General features: G+C 46.5%; 2 protein-coding genes across 3 annotated transcripts in view; both read left to right on the top strand.

Annotated features, from left to right (window-relative positions):
* pxk (PX domain containing serine/threonine kinase) overlaps nucleotides 1-4,793 on the top strand; it is a 12,381-nt gene extending 7,588 nt beyond the window's left edge. Inside the window, exons 12-19 of one of the 2 annotated variants that reach the window (XR_003979081.1) lie at nucleotides 73-151; nucleotides 356-404; nucleotides 1,044-1,121; nucleotides 1,457-1,543; nucleotides 1,681-1,744; nucleotides 2,141-2,200; nucleotides 2,990-3,853; nucleotides 4,386-4,648. Coding sequence is in view for 1 of the 2 variants with exons in the window: in XM_030373641.1 (XP_030229501.1) it covers nucleotides 73-151; nucleotides 356-404; nucleotides 1,044-1,121; nucleotides 1,457-1,543; nucleotides 1,681-1,744; nucleotides 2,141-2,200; nucleotides 4,505-4,686 (599 nt within the window). In the remaining variant the exon portion in view is untranslated. Of the gene's footprint in view, nucleotides 1-72; nucleotides 152-355; nucleotides 405-1,043; nucleotides 1,122-1,456; nucleotides 1,544-1,680; nucleotides 1,745-2,140; nucleotides 2,201-2,989; nucleotides 3,854-4,385 lie in introns of both variants that reach the window. The other variant, XM_030373641.1, reaches the window with a different exon arrangement.
* A 3,710-nt stretch (nucleotides 4,794-8,503) lies between these two features.
* Nucleotides 8,504-16,239, top strand: pdhb (pyruvate dehydrogenase E1 subunit beta). The gene is made up of 11 exons (XM_030375349.1): nucleotides 8,504-8,613; nucleotides 8,708-8,767; nucleotides 9,425-9,532; nucleotides 9,663-9,725; nucleotides 9,911-9,946; nucleotides 10,469-10,659; nucleotides 11,085-11,179; nucleotides 12,512-12,622; nucleotides 13,969-14,060; nucleotides 15,119-15,260; nucleotides 15,684-16,239. Exons 1-11 carry the CDS (start codon nucleotides 8,578-8,580, stop codon nucleotides 15,827-15,829), a joined length of 1,080 nt encoding a protein of 359 aa, XP_030231209.1. The 5' UTR covers nucleotides 8,504-8,577; the 3' UTR covers nucleotides 15,830-16,239.
* Nucleotides 16,240-17,960: the final 1,721 nt, after the last annotated feature.

Here is a 17,960-nt window from a genome sequence, read left to right as displayed (position 1 = left end):
TGTATATATAATATCTATTGCATAATTTATATTATGAATATATAATGTGTGTGTTTTTGTGTGTGTGTGTAGTTTCTGTGCTCCAGTCCATCCTCTCAACAGAAGCGTTTAAAACTGGACCACCAACCGTCAGTCAACTCATACAGACACAGTGAGTCTCTCTCTCTGACACTCTCTCACTCTCACATTCTCACCAACTCAGTCTCTCACTCTAAATCAGTCACTCACTCTATCTCCCTCACACTCTCTCACTCTCACTCTCACTCTCACTCACTCACTCACTCACTCACTCACTCACTCACTCACTCACTCACTCACTCACTCTCACAAGCTGTGATTGGTTGTCTGTCCGCAGGCTGTTTCGAGACGTCCAGATGCCACAGTCAGACAAACAGCCGTTTAAGGTAGGAGGAGCTCCGTTGTCTCACCTGTCTGTCCCACCTGTCTGTCCCACCTGTCTGTCCAACCTGTCTGTCCCACCTGTCTGTCCCACCGGTCCGTCCCACCTGTCTGTCCCACCTGTCTGTCGGTGTGGTTTAAGGAGAGAGGAGGTGTGTTGGGCTTAAGGAGAGAGGAGGTGTGTTGGGGTTTAAGGAGAGAGAAGGTGTGTTGAGGAGAGAGGAGGTGAGTTGAGGAGAGAGGAGGTGTGTTGAGGAGAGAGGAGGTGTGTTGAGGAGAGAGGAGGTGTGTTGGGGTTAGAGGAGAGAGGAGGTGAGTTAGGGCTTAAGGAGAGAGGAGGTGAGTTGGGGTTGAGGAGAGAGGAGGTGTGTTAGGGCTTAAGGAGAGAGGAGGTGTGTTAGGGCTTAAGGAGAGAGGAGGTGTGTTGGGGTTAGAGGAGAGAGGAGGTGTGTTGAGGAGAGAGGAGGTGTGTTGGGGTTTAAGGAGAGAGGAGGTGTGTTGAGGAGAGAGGAGGTGTGTTGAGGAGAGAGGAGGTGTGTTGAAGAGAGAGGAGGTGTGTTGAGGAGAGAGGAGGTGAGTTGGGGTTAGAGGAGAGAGGAGGTGAGTTGGGGTCAAAGGTTAACGGTGTGGGGCTCCCCCGGCAGATCCCCAGCAGACTGAAGGAGGCGCTGCGCTCCTCGAAGGAGCTCCTGGAGAGGAGGCTACAGGAGGAGCAGCGACAGGTGAGAGCTCGCACGTGTGTGTGTGTGTGTGTGTGTGTGTGTGTGTGTGTGTGTGTGTGTGTGTGTGTGTGTGTGTGTGTGTGTGTGTGTGTGTGTGTGTGTGTGTGTGTGTGTGTGTGTGTGTGTGTGTGTGTCCGTGACAGGGTAAGGGGTCAGCAGCAACAAAAATGCTTTAAGACATGTGTTCTCATGTTAAAGAAGATAGAACCTCCTCAGCATTTTTTATGTTCTATACGGTCTGAGTTCTCTAGAGCCCTCTAGTGGAGAACTCACACAGAAGGGTTAACATACGTGTGTGTGTGTGTGTGTGTGTGTGTGTGTGTGTGTGTGTGTAGCTGAACCAGCATCGCCGTCTGACCCGAGCTCAGTCCCACCACGGATCAGAGGAACAGAAGAAGAGACGCAAACTCCTGGCCCGGAAGGTACACACCACTATAATATACTACTACTGCCTTTACTAGACACACACAAACACAAAGGTTTTTTGCTCAATGTATTGTGACATTTTTATTACCATGCAACCAACTTCAACATATGCGTGTGTCTGCGTGTGTTACAGAAGTCCCGACAGTCGGCTTATGAAAACGAAGAGGAAACATCTGTCAAATACAACAACAACTCTGGTAAGTAGTACGTAGGGCTGCTCGATTATGGAAAAGATCCTAATCACGATTATTTTGGTCAATATTGAAATCACGACTATTCAAATGATTATTTTTTGAGTTTGAAAACATGATTTATTCACCATTTCTCTCCCAAAAAACACTTTGTAACTGAGAACTTTGAAATTTCGCCTTAAAAAATACACAAAATTATCCAAAAGAAAATGTTCAAATCTAAAATAATGTACAGATATGTATCCAGCTGTTCTGCACTTTCTATAAAACATAAAAAAGAAAAAAACTCGATTATGTTCGATTTAATCGCCCAGCCCTAGTAGTACGTATAAATTACATAAATTAATAATATCTATGACTTGTTCATCATAATATCAACATGTATGACTCCGCTGGCTACAGGTTCTGGAGCAAGCTCACCTCCGACATCGCCCTCACCCCCCACACCCCTCTCGGCCACAGGTCTGTCTGCCTGTCTGTCTCTGTGTCTGTCTGCTTCTCTGTATGTCTCTGTGTGTCTGTCTGGATGTATGTCCGCCTGTATCTCTGTGTGTCTGCCTGTCTGTCTGCCTTTGTGTGTGTCTGTCTGTGTGCGTCTGTCTGCCTGTCTGTCCGTCTCTCTCTCTGTATGTCTGTCTGTGTGTCCGTCTGTCTAGCTGTTCCTGTTGACCATCTCAAGAGGTCAGAGTAGATCTGTTATCAGTATCGTAACTCGCTGGAAGACAAAACCTTTCTAACTAACCCAGGGTACCATATACACATACTACGTCCTCCCCTCTACTCGTCTCCTCTCTCCTTGTCTCCTCTCTCCTGACCCAACTTCTCCATGCTGGGTTTAGTACTGTTGTTTTACTGTAGGGTTGAGTGTACTCTGTAACACTTAAATAGTACCGTAGCTTAGTATTTCTCTACAGTACTCGAGAGCAATCTGTATTGCATGGTATGTAATAAAGTGTAGTACTTTGTGTGCCTAGTTTGTATAGTATTGTTTGTAGCATGTATGGTATATAGTACAATACTATGTGTGTCTAGTTTGATTAGTATTGTGTGTAGCATGTATAGTATGGTATGCAGTATAGTCTAGTTTGTATAGTATTGTGTGTAGCATGTAAGGCATGTAGAATAGTACCATTTGTGTCTAGATCGTACAGCATTGTGTGTAGCATGTATAATATAGTATGGTGTGTAGTCCAGTGGGTGTAGCACTGTGTGTCTAGTTGACCCGTCTCTCCTCTCTCCCTGCGGCCCCAGAGCATGCACCGTTCTGATGGTAAAGTACTCATGGTGATGATGATGATGATGATGATGATGATGATGATGATGGTCTCTTTAAGCTGCCATGCAACCTTCCTCCAAGCCACCACCTGGCCCCCTTATTACTGTTAAGCGTACTACAAGTATACCACAGTATCAGAGTACTACCCCTGTTTTGAGTACTTCTAAGGTACTTCTAAAGTACACAGTGGTACTTAAAGCTAACCGTGCTAGCAGCTAGCCGTACTAGCAGCTCAGGTACTAACAGCTAGCCCTACTGGCAGCTAGCCATGCTGGCAGCTAGCCATGCTGGCAGCTAGCCCTACTAGCAGCCACCCGTGCTAGCAGCAAGCCATACTAGAAGCTAGCCAAACTAGCAGCTAGCCAAACTAGCAGCTACCCAAAGTAGTGCTAGCCATGCTGGCAGCGAGCCATACTAGCAGCTAACAATGCTGGCAGCTAGCTGTACTAGAAGCTAGCCTAGCCTAACCAGCGTCTGCTTCACGTCCCTTATAGCAGCTCTTCTTCATATCCTACGTCGTTCTGTGTCAGGGGAACACCTCCGCCCTAAACCTCCAGGTCCTCCTGAATGAGCTCCACCTCCTCCACTACCTCCTCCTTCCGTCTTTCTGTCCGTCTTCTATGTTTTCCTGTCTGTCTTTTCTCAGTCCTAATATATAAATAGATAAAAAGTTGGTAGGTTCGTTCAGGTAGGAGGGGGGTAGGTTTACCATGGTTAGGAGGTAGGTAGGTTAGCCATGGGTAGGAGGTAGGTAGGTTCACCACGGGTAGGAGGTAGGGTAGGTAGGTTCACCATGGGTAGGAGGTAGGTAGGTTCACCACGGGTAGGAGATAGGATAGGTAGGTTCACCATGGTAGGAGGTAGATAGGTTAGCCATGGGTAGGAGGTAGGTAGGTTCACCACGGGTAGGAGGTAGGGTAGGTAGGTTCACCATGGGTAGGAGGTAGGTAGGTTCACCACGGGTAGGAGGGAGGTAGGTAGGTTCACCACGGGTAGGAGATAGGGTAGGTAGGTTAGCCATGGGTAGGAGGTAGGTAGGTTCACCACGGGTAGGAGGTAGGGTAGGTAGGTTCACCATGGGTAGGAGGGAGGTAGGTTCACCACGGGTAGGAGGGAGGTAGGTTCACCACGGGTAGGAGGTAGGGTAGGTAGGTTCACCATGGGTAGGAGGGAGGTAGGTTCACCACGGGTAGGAGGTAGGGTAGGTAGGTTCACCATGGGTAGGAGGGAGGTAGGTTCACCACGGGTAGGAGGTAGAGTAGGTAGGTTCACCATGGGTAGGAGGGAGGTAGGTTCACCACGGGTAGGAGGTAGAGTAGGTAGGTTCACCATGGGTAGGAGGGATGTAGGTTCACCATGGGTAGGAGGGAGGTAGGTTCACCACGGGTAGTCCCAGCGGTCAGTCCAGCGTAGCCATGGAAACGGCCTCAGTGATGCTGCGCTTCACCCCCACGGTCGTTAACGCTCTTCACGTCCTCCGATCTCTGCAGGACTACAGGCTCCTCCTCCTCCGCCCCCTGCCCCCCCCGCTCCTCCAGGCTGCCAGCCCCCGCCCCTGCCCTCCTCCAACGGGGGGGCGGGCCGGGGGGCCCTCCTCAGCTCCATCCAGGGCTTCAGTAAGGGCCACCTGAAGAAGACGGAGACCCAGGACCACAGCAGGCCCCTTCTGTGACATCACATCCTCCCCCTTCTGTGACAGCACATCCTCCCCCTTCTGTGACATCACATCCTCCCATGTACATTTGAGTTTCAATAAAAGTAGTAAAAAAATAAAATACACTGACGTGACATTTATTTGAGTTGGAGGAATACAGAACGAGAGAAACCAGAATGAAACTACAAAGAAATATAAATTAAACGGCAGCAACATAAATGACGGTAACAAGACAAAGTTGTGGTTTGCATACTGCTCTCGTGATTCACGCTATGAGACAATAGCTATCACCGTACCCATAACACACCTGGGCGACTGCCAATTTAGGAGGAGGGATTTTAACCTTTTAAAGTAAGAAATCATGTGGTCCCAAATTAAAGACATGGTTAGTTGATCTCCAAATGTAGCATTGATCTTTTCAACCACACAAAAAGCATCACTAAGTCAAAGCCGATGCTTTCTCTTGCAGGACCCTTCTGACGGCTATGGTGGCAAAGGCAATGGCGTCTTTTTGCCAGAGAAAGGTCATTGCCCGGCCGGTACCGCAAGGATGGCTTTCTCTACCTTTTGGTTGTAAATCTGTTGATCTTAACCCCGTCACCGAATACCCTGCTGGTTTAGAGCGAGTCCCAGAACCCTGGGCTGAATCTGCCTTCACCGCTTGACATCAGTCACATTTTCCATCGACACTCGACTGTAATTTAGATGTCTGTCCTCGCAGAGAAGGATGCAGAGTAGTGAACTGTTTAAAGCTCAGGCGCGCACATAATGGGAACACTTCAAATTAACTTCAGTATTGAGTTTGCTAGCGTGTTGTAGCTTGGTCTCCTTGAGAACTCTCATGATCTCCACCTTGTCTTCCTGCTCCCTCCGCCGACAATGATACAGAAGATCTTAATCCCTCTAAGCCATTTGTTCTCAAAGTGCGGCCCGCGGACCAATGGAGGCCCGCAGAAACATTCCTGCCGGCCCGCAATGACATACAGATGTAAGTTTAAAAAAAGACCGCACTTGACCTCACTCCCAGAGGTCCACAGTGCAATGTTATTTTTCACCACCGGGATGCTGACGGCGTTTCCCGCCAATTTTTTTTCCTTTGGCAGCCCTCAGTCAAATTTTGGGTTCCTAGATTGGCCCTCAGCTGTCAAAACTTTGAGAACCCCTGCTCTAATCCATCATACCTCGCAGATCCACACACCGCAGGCTCTTCTGGGCCCTTACGGCCACACCACAACATCTCTCTCTGACCTCTGACTTTTGCGGATAATAACAACGATCTAATACTCAAATTACAAGAGGTCAAGACTAGGTTTGAATGATCAAGGCTTTATGGTCACCGCAGAGAGTAACAACATCACCTGAGTTGGTTTGCAAAAGAACTGAGCTCTTCCGCTTGGGATCTCAGAGGTAACAAAAAAAAAAGCTGTTTTTATCTAGACCGATCAGAGCTTCTAATCTATTGGTCCTCTCCCACACATATAGGACCCCCCCCCCCCCCCCTCATTACCATTTAACTTTACTTTACTAACCCACATGGCATACATTCAAGCATTACATACAAAGAGCTACATGTTAAACATTAATTATATGAAGTTTACATATTATGCATTACAGTTAAATTAAGTGAGGTCTTTGATTAAAATCCATTCATCGCCTTGTTTATTAACCTGTTCTTAAATCACCATGACTTACCACATGGGTTTAAGAAATGAGCCCTGTGAAAGGAATATTCATTTAAACAGTAAAATATGAATATGTAATAGTTAATGCCACTTTATTTGTCTGTGGCATATACAGTCATAATCTTAAAGCTGGTAGCGTCGGATTTTAGCCGGGGTATGAATTAGTTACCTCGAGTCTAATTTAAGTCTACAGAAGACACATTCTGAGACCACAGAAGAGGAACCATGGGAGGGCTTTTCCTCTCACCGTGACGTGAGCCAGCCGTCTTTGAGGGGCCACTTATACTTAAATGAGGAACACATGTAAATGTCCCTCAAAATGCAAGTACTTGTTGACCAAGGAAAGCCAGTTAATATCAAGTGTTTAACATTTGGCTCCATTATAAATATATATATATTCTTGTATAATTCATACTTTAAGATTACCTTACTTTTACTTATTATCTAAGTGAACTGAGAAAAAGACTGATGTCATTGACTACAGAGGGATGTCTAATCTGAGTCTTATCTGTTTGCCTGTCCACTCCGGTCTGTAGAATGTTGGTTCCTACTACGAACCTTCATCCTCATCCCCCATCACACCTGCGGTGGCCATCAACTGGAAAAGAACTCTGTTGCAACTGCTACTCAAAACCAACTGAGTCATGATGTTACCAGTATTGTCTGTGATGTTGTTGTGCCAAGCAGAGGGAGGTGTCTGGACAGTTGACTTTCTTGATTCTTTGAATTATTTATCTGTTTTGGTTTAATCATGAGTAACCTAATGAGTTTGTTATTTTCTTTATTATAGTAGCCTACACCTGGTTTACTTGTGTATGATTTGAATTGACTTTTATGCCTTTCTTTTATTGATTTAGTTCATTGTTAATGGTTTACCAGTAGATACACTGAATTCTCATTTTAAGGGTGATCTTTAAACTACGTTTAATATGATCCAGAGGGAGGAATGTAGAATGTTGGTGTATTTTAGTGTCTCTCTGTGTTCACATTTCTAGTCTAGGAACAGGCCAGTGCCTCTCACACTGATACAAGGTGTTATTTCCAACATCTGCCACTTGTTATGTATCAACAAGGATGAACCGACCTGGTCCTCTGGGACATAGCCAGGGCCATATACCTTATCAAGACTGAGAGTGCTTCTGTTTACGTGTTGTTCATGTTTCTCTTATTGTATAATACTCGCCCCAACCCTTTGGTTCGGTGAGAAGAGGGTTCGACAGCAAAGGAACACGTCTCAACCGCGTCCACTATATTATTCAACCTAAGTCTGTATCTCGCTGTATTACATCCTGGAATAAACCAATCTATTCAACCCTCTGATCCAACCTGTCAAGTTGCTTTGATTTCGACTTCAAGAATTACCACTACGACGGAAAATACACAACGCAGAGTCTGTACGAACAGTTTAGAAATAAGCTGAAATCTAACAGGACCCTCTGAGGTGTTGAATAACAGTAGAACGAGTCTACAGCCTGCCCCTCTTCCCCCTGCGGGTACATTCCTCTCCACTCTTATTTTTAACATTTGGCAAATATCCTTTTTAAACCTTCATTATTTTCTACCACATGACGTTGCCTCTTCTGCAGACACAGGGAAAGGTTTAGGAGGTAGTGGGTTAGGGGCTGTTAGATGGTTATGGTAGGCGTAGGGTTAACCTGTTGCTGTTGTTGGCAAGCTGGTCCAGTTTTGAACTGTTGATGTCTCTTCAGTCTTCCCAGCGGCTCATCAACTCAAGCCATCTAATTCAAAGAACACACGTTTCAGTATGAGCACACTTTGAGTTAAATAATTATAAGAATTTGACCGTGATATGTTTAAAATATTTATTTGAATGAAGTCAATGGGAAGGAACGTGATCTGCATACCATCTCACACCTAGTTCAATTCGAAAAGCTTTATTGGCATGGAAAATATAAATTGATATTGCCAAAGCAGTTAAAAAAAAGCAACAAAAGAAAAAATAACACATTAGATCTACTAATATATATTTTAAAAAATACATATCACTAAAAAATGTTATCGTCCAAATGTTATGCTGCGGGTCGCTTGTCCTTGGGAGCTTTTTGTAGTGCCGGCATTCCCTTCCGCCTTTCACCTCCACAACATTCAGCGATTGGCTGACGATGAAGGCCAGGCACCCCTGCGTCATCGACGACCATTGTGATTGGCTGGTATCTCTTGTGACGTACAAAGCCCCGCCTGCAGGGTAACAGAGGACAGTTCAAAGATGGCGTCTCTGAGTTGTGTTCTCCGATCTGGAAGGGTAAATGATTCGTTTTATTACAGGTTTTATTGTAACAATATCATCATCTTGAGTCACATAGTTCATTTTCATGAAATGGGTTTGTCTTCTACAGAATGCTGCAGCGGTTGTCCTGCGGCGGGAGTTCCACAGAAGCGCCCCTGCTTCAGTGCAGGTCTGTCCGCTGTCAGTCCCTCGACTTATGGGCCGACTGCTCCGTCCACCGGGCTGGAGAACATCAATAATACTGAATATTATTAATAATACTGAATATTATACCATATGAACGTGTGATGAGGCTTGTCTTTGGAGGTCAAGGTAGAAACAGAGGGCTGTCACTCACGGCAGAACCGAGCAGTGTAGCAGACTCGTGTGTCTCCACTTCGTGACTACAGTATCTACCAGGGATGAATGTGACGGCAACTCCAGAATGGAATCAGGAATTATGATTCCACATACTAATGATGAATAAGCTGTGTTTTATTTGTACAAGGATACAAGATGTTTATATCTGGGTCCATATGAGTGAACTTGAAAGAACTCAATGTCTACAATTATGTTGCTCAGTTACTGCAGTATTCTATATTCTACTGATGTTTTTAATTAATATTTCAGTAGTGTTTTGTAAAATTTTGTATCTAATGATCATTTGTGCGGTATAATATTGTATGAAAGATTATTTCTGTAGTATTGTGTTCTATAATTAATGAATATTCGGCAGTATTGTGTATTATATTGTATGTATGAGTATTTCAGAGGTATTGTGTTCTATATTTAATGAGTATTCTGCAGCACTGTGTATAATTGTATTAATCAGTGTTTCTTGGTGCAGGTGACGGTTCGGGATGCCCTGAACCAGGCCATGGACGAGGAGCTGGAGCGGGACGAGAGGGTCTTCCTACTGGGAGAGGAGGTGGCCCAGTATGATGGAGCCTACAAGGTCAGAGGTCAACCCTCACAGTAACCTCAACAAACGACCCATACACCCAGTGACCCATCATCCCCATGCACAAGGTCATTGTGTGTGTGTGTGTGTGTGTGTGTGTGTGTGTGTGTGTGTGTGTGTGCAGATCAGCCGAGGTCTGTGGAAGAAGTATGGAGACGCACGCATCATCGACACTCCGATCACTGAGGTTAGTATATAGTAAGATTATTATACAATTCTATCGTAATAAAGACGTGTTTATCATTGGATTTAATTGGTTAAACAAACTGAATACACAGCCAGTGCGGGGTGTGTCTGTGTTATTTTCTACTGAGGTTGTTCTGTGATGTCACTGCTGTTAAGCCCAACTAACGCCATTGTGTGTCTTTACAGATGGGGTTCACTGGCATTGCGGTCGGAGCGGCTATGGTAAGCTTCCATCCGACACACCTGTCCCCACACATCTGTAGTCACACACAACCTGTATTCACACACAACCTGTATTCACACACAACATGTAGTCACACACCTGTGGACACACGCCTCTGGTCGCGTGTGTCCACATGTATTGTATTTCAAAGCAGGGGAATGTAATGGGTTCTATAGACCCGTAGCAGCTGCAGCTATCGTTATCACGCCTGCAGCAAGGCCCAACGCGTTTGGCGACTGTTTAGCTGGGGGAGTTCATGACTTGAGCATTCGTTTAACGCTGGAATCCACACAAGGATAATTCGCATCAGCCATTAATATGTGTGGTGGATGCATGCAGAGTGTGGCAGCAACTGAACACCCAGTTGAAGCTTGGACGACACTAAGGACGACGCGTAAAAACCCCGCAGCCACTGGGAGCCTCGCATGGGACTCGGCGCTTTCAGAGTCCAGGCAGGTGGTCAATGTGGATGAACAGTGGGCCGTTACTAACCGTTGTTGTTGTCCAATGCGTCCCTGCAGGCTGGTCTCAGGCCCATCTGTGAGTTCATGACCTTCAACTTCTCCATGCAAGCCATCGACCAGGTCATCAACTCCGCGGCCAAGACCAACTACATGTCCGCCGGCCGCCAGTCGGTGCCCATCGTCTTCAGGGGGCCCAACGGCGCCTCGGCTGGCGTCGGCGCCCAGCACTCCCAGTGTTTCGCCGCATGGTGGGTTAGCCTAGCACGCCAGCTCACCATGAACCTAACATGTTAGATTAGCATTAGCCTAGAATTAGCCTAGCACGCCACTTCACCATTAACCTAACATGTTAGATTAGCATTAGCCTAGCATTAGCCTAGCATGCCAGCTCACCGCGGAACTAACATGTTAGCTTATTATTCGCCTAGCTTGGCGTTAGCCTAGCAGGGTGACTTGATATTAGAAGCTTAACATTATCCTAACATGTTCGATTAGCATTTACCTAGCCTAGCATTAGCCTAGCAATGTGACTTGATATTGGCAGCTTAACATTAGCCTAACATGTTGGATTAGCATTAGCTTAGCGTTAGCCTATCGGGGTGACTTGTTATTAACCAAGGCAGGGAGCCTTAGCCTTAGCCTAGCATGTTTTAGCATGTTCTTGTGGTTTCAGGTACGGCCACTGTCCAGGTCTGAAGGTCGTGAGTCCGTGGAGTGCTGAGGATGCCAGAGGTCTCCTCAAGGCCGCCATCAGAGACGACAACCCTGGTGAGACCCCTGCCCTGCTTACATGAGCCTGTTAGCTCAGAGAGGTTCACCCTACTTGAGCCAGTTAGCATGAGTCTGTTAGCTCAGAGAGGTTCACCCTACTTGAGCCAGTTAGCATGAGTCTGTTAGCTCAGAGAGGTTCACCCTACTTGAGCCAGTTAGCATGAGTATGTTAGCTCAGAGAGGTTCATCCTACATGAACCAGTTAGCATGAGTCTGTTAGCTCAGAGTGGTTCACCCTACTTGAGCCAGTTAGCATGAGTCTGTTAGCTCAGAGAGGTTCATCCTACATGAACCAGTTGGCATGAGTCTGTTAGCTCAGAGTGGTTCACCCTACTTGAGCCAGTTAGCATGAGTCTGTTAGCTCAGAGAGGTTCACCCTACTTGAGCCAGTTAGCATGAGTCTGTTAGCTCAGAGAGGTTCAACCTACTTGAGCCAGTAAGCATGAGTCTGTTAGCTCCTACATGGGTCATTTTCAAACTATGGTTTGTAACCGAGGACCATGGGTAGTTAAGGACGCATCGATCATTGGATAGGAACACACGGTCACCTGATCACTTCTCAGATCGGACTTCAATCAATTGTATAACAATAATAATGGTTTACTTATAATATCTGGAAAAGGAGTCCTGTATTGATGAAGTATATTTATTGATAAATGTTAACTCTCCCATGGTAAAGACGAGGTGTAGTACCTCCTCGGGGGGCTGATGCCAAAGCAGGGAGCCCCTCGCCACACAGGTCGGTCTCTAAACGCTGTGATCCCCTGAAAAAGGGGTTCCCAAATGCGTACCCCTAGGGGTACTTTGAATACTGGGTTACCATCAATTATTTACCCTGAGCAAGTTTAAGTTCTGAAAGGTAGACAATAGAAAATGGACAAGTGATTGAAATGTAAATCTGTAAACAAGGAGAGGAGAATCTGTGAAAAATACATATCCAGAAACACCAAAATGTTGTCAGTTTCAGGAGAATACTGTATACTTGAATGGGATTCCCCTCAACATGCTTTGACCCTCCCCAGGCTTTGTGCCTCTTTTGAGGGGAGAATTTTGCCAACAGTTGCATGAAGCACAGGCCCATGGTTCTCACTAAATTAAAAGTAATTGCACCCTTTTAATGTTCATGTTTACACTGCCAAATAGAACTCGGAAGAAATGTATTGTGCCGGTGGATACTCGGCTGAAAAAATATCTTAGAGGGGGTACACTAGTAGAACAGGTTTGAGAACCACTGGCCTAGAGACGGAGAGCAAGGGGAGTCCCTGATATCGCTGGTTTGGGAGACCCTGATCTAGAGCGTGCTGTCCCCATGTCTCCCCGGTTCTCCAGTGGTGTTCCTGGAGAACGAGCTAATGTACGGAGTTCCCTTCGAGATGTCCGAAGAGTCCCTGTCCAAAGACTTCACCATTCCCTTCGGCAAGGCCAAGGTCGAGAGGCAAGGTAGGATTCAAACCCGCTTCTTGTGGAAGGCCGCCTGGGAGTTGATTGGCTCTCAGACCCGGTGGTATGTTAATTGGTTAGTTTATTTTCAGGGATCTACCAGGTAGGGCTTTGACTTTTGCCCAAAAATCATATTCGAAGTTTGTTTGTTTATTAATATTAATATTCGAATATATTCTAATATTTATTAATAATATTTTGACCATTAAACGCCTTCAGTAAGACCTGGATTGGGCTTCGCGAGGTTTGTTTACCGGCGTTGCTATGGTTACCGCTATTAGGTTTCTAATAAATTGCTGTCTAATCAATACTTCATTCACTGCCTCTTCCGTGGTCATTACAATATTATGAATAGACTGCGTGGGGTTCTCCGACGTCTCTCCCTCTTGGCCTGCCCATAACAGGTTCTAATATTAAGGGCTGCCTAATATTCGTTCGAATTTTGATTTATTTTTTGATATTCAAATTATATTCGAAGGTTAGGTTAGACGATGATTAAAAATATTGGATGTGCCCGTAAGCTACGGAGAGGGTCTCCGACAGGCACTCCGGCTTTGGAGAGGGCTCTCCGTCTAAGTACAGCACTTTAACATGCACACGCATTTGAAAAGGCACCATCCAGGTGTTACCATCACCGTTGCTGTGAGAAAAAATAACGAGCTGTGCAAACCCATCTCACAACACTATTTCGACAACCCCTGTCTGGGAATTTAGAAATGCAAATGCCATAACAAAGTTTAATGGTGTTTTCATTGCTGCTTATCTCCGGGTTGAGAAACAAGCAGTTTTTTTAAATTTTCCTCTTAACTATTAACCGTACTGTACCATGACTTAAAAACCGAGGTACGTACCGAACCGTGACTTTTGCGTACCGTTACACCACTAGTGGACATGTCTGCAAGTCTGCAAGCATGGCTGCAAGAAGGTTAAAGGAATCTACATAACAAAGAAGTCAGTCGATTGGCCTGGCCGTAGTAGCAGACATAGTGGCTCCAGTTGGAATGCAAATGAAAACTTTCTTAACCTCTCTCAGTAGAGAGAGGAAGGGATGTATCTTAAGATACAGGGAGAATGTATACCGTTCCTTTTAATGTGAATAGTAATTATATAAACGAGGTCAATATAATTTGTATATGATTGTATATTATAGTTATGATTGATATTTCTGCGACAGTTAATGAGGTACATTGTATGTTAATGTGGTGCTTGATATGACAACTAGGCAGTAGATGTGCAGATTCACTCTGGTATGTTAATTAGGTATCTGATTAACCATCCTGGTAATTAGGTAGTAGGTTGTTTGTTTTGGAAGGAGAATGTTTGGTAAGGCTCTTCCTGTCCTGTAGGAACTCACGTGACCCTGGTGACTCACTCGCGCTACGTGAGCTTCTGTCTGGACGCCGCCGCTGTCCTGGCTAAGGAGGGTGTGGAGTGTGAGGTAACGTCCTGTCGCCATGTCATTAACATCCTGTCGCCATGTCTTCCACATCCTGTCGCCATGTCCTCATCCCTTCCCCTGTGAAGCTGCACTCGGTGGTTACCAAACCAGCTGGTTAACTGACTAGCTGGTTAATAGGCAGGCGCCTTACTATTTGCATTTGAGCAACATTTTTGCCTGCTGATTAGATATTTACCTTCAGGCCATTTAGCGGACGCTTTTGTCCGAAGCGACTTTCGACAGTTCAAATCACATTCACACACCGACGGCGGTGTCAGCCACGCAGGGCGACAGCCAGCTCGTCGGGAGCAGTCAGGGTGAGGCGGCTTGCCCAAGGAACCCTCGACGCTCAGCTAGGAGGAGCCGGGGATTGAACTAACAACCCTCCGGCTACAAGTCAACCCGCTCTGCCTCGTTAGCTAAGGCTCCGTTCACACGAAGCCGAAACGGGCGAAACCGTTACGGTTTCGATCTATCCGGTTTCGAAGTATCTCCGTAAAGACGAAGCCAAGCGAAACCGGGTAGATCTGTAGAAACGCTGTAGTACACATTCCAGGCCCATAAGGGGCGCCTCTTCTGGTACAGAAATCCAGAAGAAATGAAATAAGAAGAAGAGGCGAGCATGCGCATAAAGGCTGCCCTTATGCGCATGCTCGCATGTGGTTTCTGAGACTCCGCGGGCTTAAGAGCCATTGGCTAGGAGGTCGAGGGGTGGGGCGATGACATCATGGTTTGCGGTTTCAGTCGGTTTCAGGCGTACACACGAATCCAAAACGAAACCGGGTAGATTTGAAACCACCTCCGAGGGTGGTTTCAGAAGTTTGCGGTTTCGGTCAGCGGATTCGCCGGCTTCGTGTGTACGGAAGGCCGAACCGTACAAGACCTTTGCGGTCTACTACTACTACTACTACTACTACTACTACTACTACTTGTGTCCTTCATTGTGTTAAACGCGGCCGAACAGAGGCCAACGTGGCTGAGGCCAATGGGCTGGGGCGTGAGTGCACCATGGCGCCCCCTGTAGGAGCACTGCAGCGTTAACCCCTGACGTCCACCAGGTGGTGAACCTGCGCAGCATCCGGCCCCTGGACGTGGAGACGATCGAGGCCAGCGTGATGAAGACCAACCACCTGGTGACGGTGGAGGGCGGCTGGCCGCAGTTCGGCGTGGGAGCCGAGGTCTGCGCCCGCGTCATGGAGGGTATGATGGGTCCACACCGTCCCCCGCACTGACGGGGGAACGCACCGTCTATAAGTCACCTCCTAGTGAAGTTAGTTAACATAGGTCGTCATGGTTGCAGCTTTGTGTTGCCATGGTTACACCCTGGTCAAATCCTGTTTCCATGGCTAGTGTGAGGTTAGTGTTGCCATGGTTGCTGCGTTTCCACAGTGTGTTTCCATGGTTACAGTGTGTTTCCATGGTTACAGTGTGTTTCCATGGTTAGTGTTTCCATGGTTACAGTGTTTTTTTTAATAGTTGCAGTGCCTCAGCATGGCATCCGCTGGTTATTGTGTTACCGTGGTTGGTGGTGTTCCCATTGCTATGGTGTGGTTACAGTGTGTTTCCATGGCTACAGTGCGTTCCCATGGTTACAGCGGGTTTCCTCCTCCCCTCCTCCTCCAGGGCCGGCGTTTAACTTCCTGGACGCCCCGGCCACCCGGGTGACGGGGGTGGACGTCCCCATGCCCTACGCCAAGATCCTGGAGGACAACAGCCTCCCGCAGATCAAAGACATCATCTTCTCCATCAAGAAGACCCTGAACATCTAGAGATCAGACACGCATACACATACACAGACACACACACACACACAGACACACACACAGCGTAAATGCTGTGAGTATGTGTGTGCGTGTGTGTGTGTATGTTAAGAGAACTGTAATTTTAAGCGCTGTGACGGCTGGTATCCCAGCGTTGTGTTAACAGATGTTATGACATCCTCACCCATCAGAGGCCATAACTGGTGCCAATATGGCCCCTACAGAAAACAGACCTTCAGTTCCTTTATGTCGTACCTGTAAGATTACTTCACTCCATCCTCAGGTGTCTGAGGGAGTTCCACTGCGCCCCGCCCCTGTTTGATGTTCTCCTAGAGCCGCAGTACTGTATATACTGTCCCGAGGCGCTGATGCTGCTGTTAGGGACTCTGTTACAAGAATAAAACCCTTCTGTCCCTTTGCTCTCGTCTCGCTCGTCTTTGTGATTTCGGAACCTCGCCCTCTCTCGTGGGGCCCTTCTCTCTAAAGGTCTCCCGACCGTAAAAAAAAAAAAAAAACATCCTAACCCACGATGTTAGGGGCCACTCACACCAGGGCTGCGGCCCCGTGCCCCAGCTCATTTGCATGGAATCGTGCTGAATCTTCCTGCAGCACGGAACAGGCAAACGGCCCTAGTGTGAGTGGCCCCTCAGTGAACCGACAAGTGTGAGGCCTTCAAGTCTGGAGCCATTCTGGTGACCTCATCAGCTGATGAACGCATCCTCTAGCGACCTCACTTCCTGATAGTCTCACCCTCTGGTGACCTCGTCCCCTGATGAACTCATCAGCTGATAACCTCTTCTCTAGTGACCTCATCCCCTGATGAACTCATCAGCTGATTACCTCTTTTCTAGTGACCTCATCCCCTGATGAACTAATCAGCTGATAACCTCATCTTCTTTAGGGGCTGGGTTATAGAAAAGGGTAAAAGTTTGAGGTTAGGGGTCAGGGTTATAGTTAAGGGGTAAGGGTTCAAAGGTAAGGGTTAGTGTTAAGGGTCATGATAGGGCTGACTCTGGGTATTGGCTGTCAGCCAGGAAGCCAACCATCAATGGGGGGCATCAGTCAACGGTCACCCCCCACACATTGATGTAACATAAGAAGCCCCCCCCCCCCATCCCATCTAGGCCCAAACAACGTTTTCATAAGGAATTTTTGCATACTCAGAGTAAAAGTTCAAAGGAAATTCATAGTGTGTGTGACTGATTTTTGACCATATATCAACTACGTCATATGACTTGGTTGACAGCATTTTTCAGAAGTTATTCAGGAATTTCAAAAATACAGGTAGGGGATACTGAGTACAGGCCTGCATCCCTACAGAGCATGATTAACATTTATTTATCTTTGAGAGACTCCATGAATAGAACCCATGTGTTCAGAAATCGACTTGGCGCTTTAGATTTCAAAAAGCCTTTTCCTCGCCCTCTGTATGATTATAATCATTTAACTGAGCTAGTTCCTAAGGCAGGGCAGGGAGGTTGATTTCCAATTGGTTGGAATCATTTTCTTGGCCGCTACCATACTAAGCATCAACGCCAATTGTTCCTCAGATGTGAAGCTTAAAGTGGTCTCTGAGCATCCAAAGAGGGCGAGTTCTGGGTCAGGACAATCATCACAATGGAGGAGCAGATGGATACAGTAGTTCGGTCTTTGAATAACGGAGTCTGAAGACGTTTTTTCAAAATCAAGTTTCCAAGTGCTTTTCTTCTAGGACAGCAGAGTCCATATTTCTTTCAACATTTTAATCCTGAACACCCAAAACCACAACCAGAGTCCTTCCATGGTGAAACTATTCGTTCATTATTCTTCTCCCATGCTTACATGACTTGTTCACATGATTCTCGTCAATTCATCACAAAAAACAGTATATCAAAGCACATTACCAGGGTGTGGCTCTCAGTTACCTCCATTCATTATGTGTGATTTAACAGTGTGATTTAACAAGTGTAACCCACTTAATCCTATTGGGTTACCATTATTCAAATAAAGCCCATTGAAAACCGCCTACACCATCTCTAAGCTAAAGATTTTGGGGGATGTGATACCTGGGTAAGATGGGACCCTGACCCGTTGGTTGGTTGGGGGTCTGTTGTTGGGCTGTGAGACAATGGAAGGGCCATTTGGTGCTAATGGTGCGATC

Source organism: Gadus morhua, chromosome 13, assembly GCF_902167405.1.
Source record: "Gadus morhua chromosome 13, gadMor3.0, whole genome shotgun sequence".
Classification (NCBI taxonomy): Eukaryota; Metazoa; Chordata; class Actinopteri; order Gadiformes; family Gadidae; genus Gadus; species Gadus morhua.
This window is presented reverse-complemented; position numbering and strand designations above follow the sequence as displayed.

Excerpts from the sequence above, each read along its gene's own strand:
- pdhb (XM_030375349.1), top strand. The coding sequence starts at position 8,578 with ATGGCGTCTCTGAGTTGTGTTCTCCGATCTGGAAGG. Across the intron at positions 12,623-13,968 it reads GGCCAAGGTCGAGAGGCAAG|GAACTCACGTGACCCTGGTG; the intron begins GTAGGATTCAAA and ends CCTGTCCTGTAG. Across the intron at positions 15,261-15,683 it reads CTGCGCCCGCGTCATGGAGG|GGCCGGCGTTTAACTTCCTG; the intron begins GTATGATGGGTC and ends CTCCTCCTCCAG.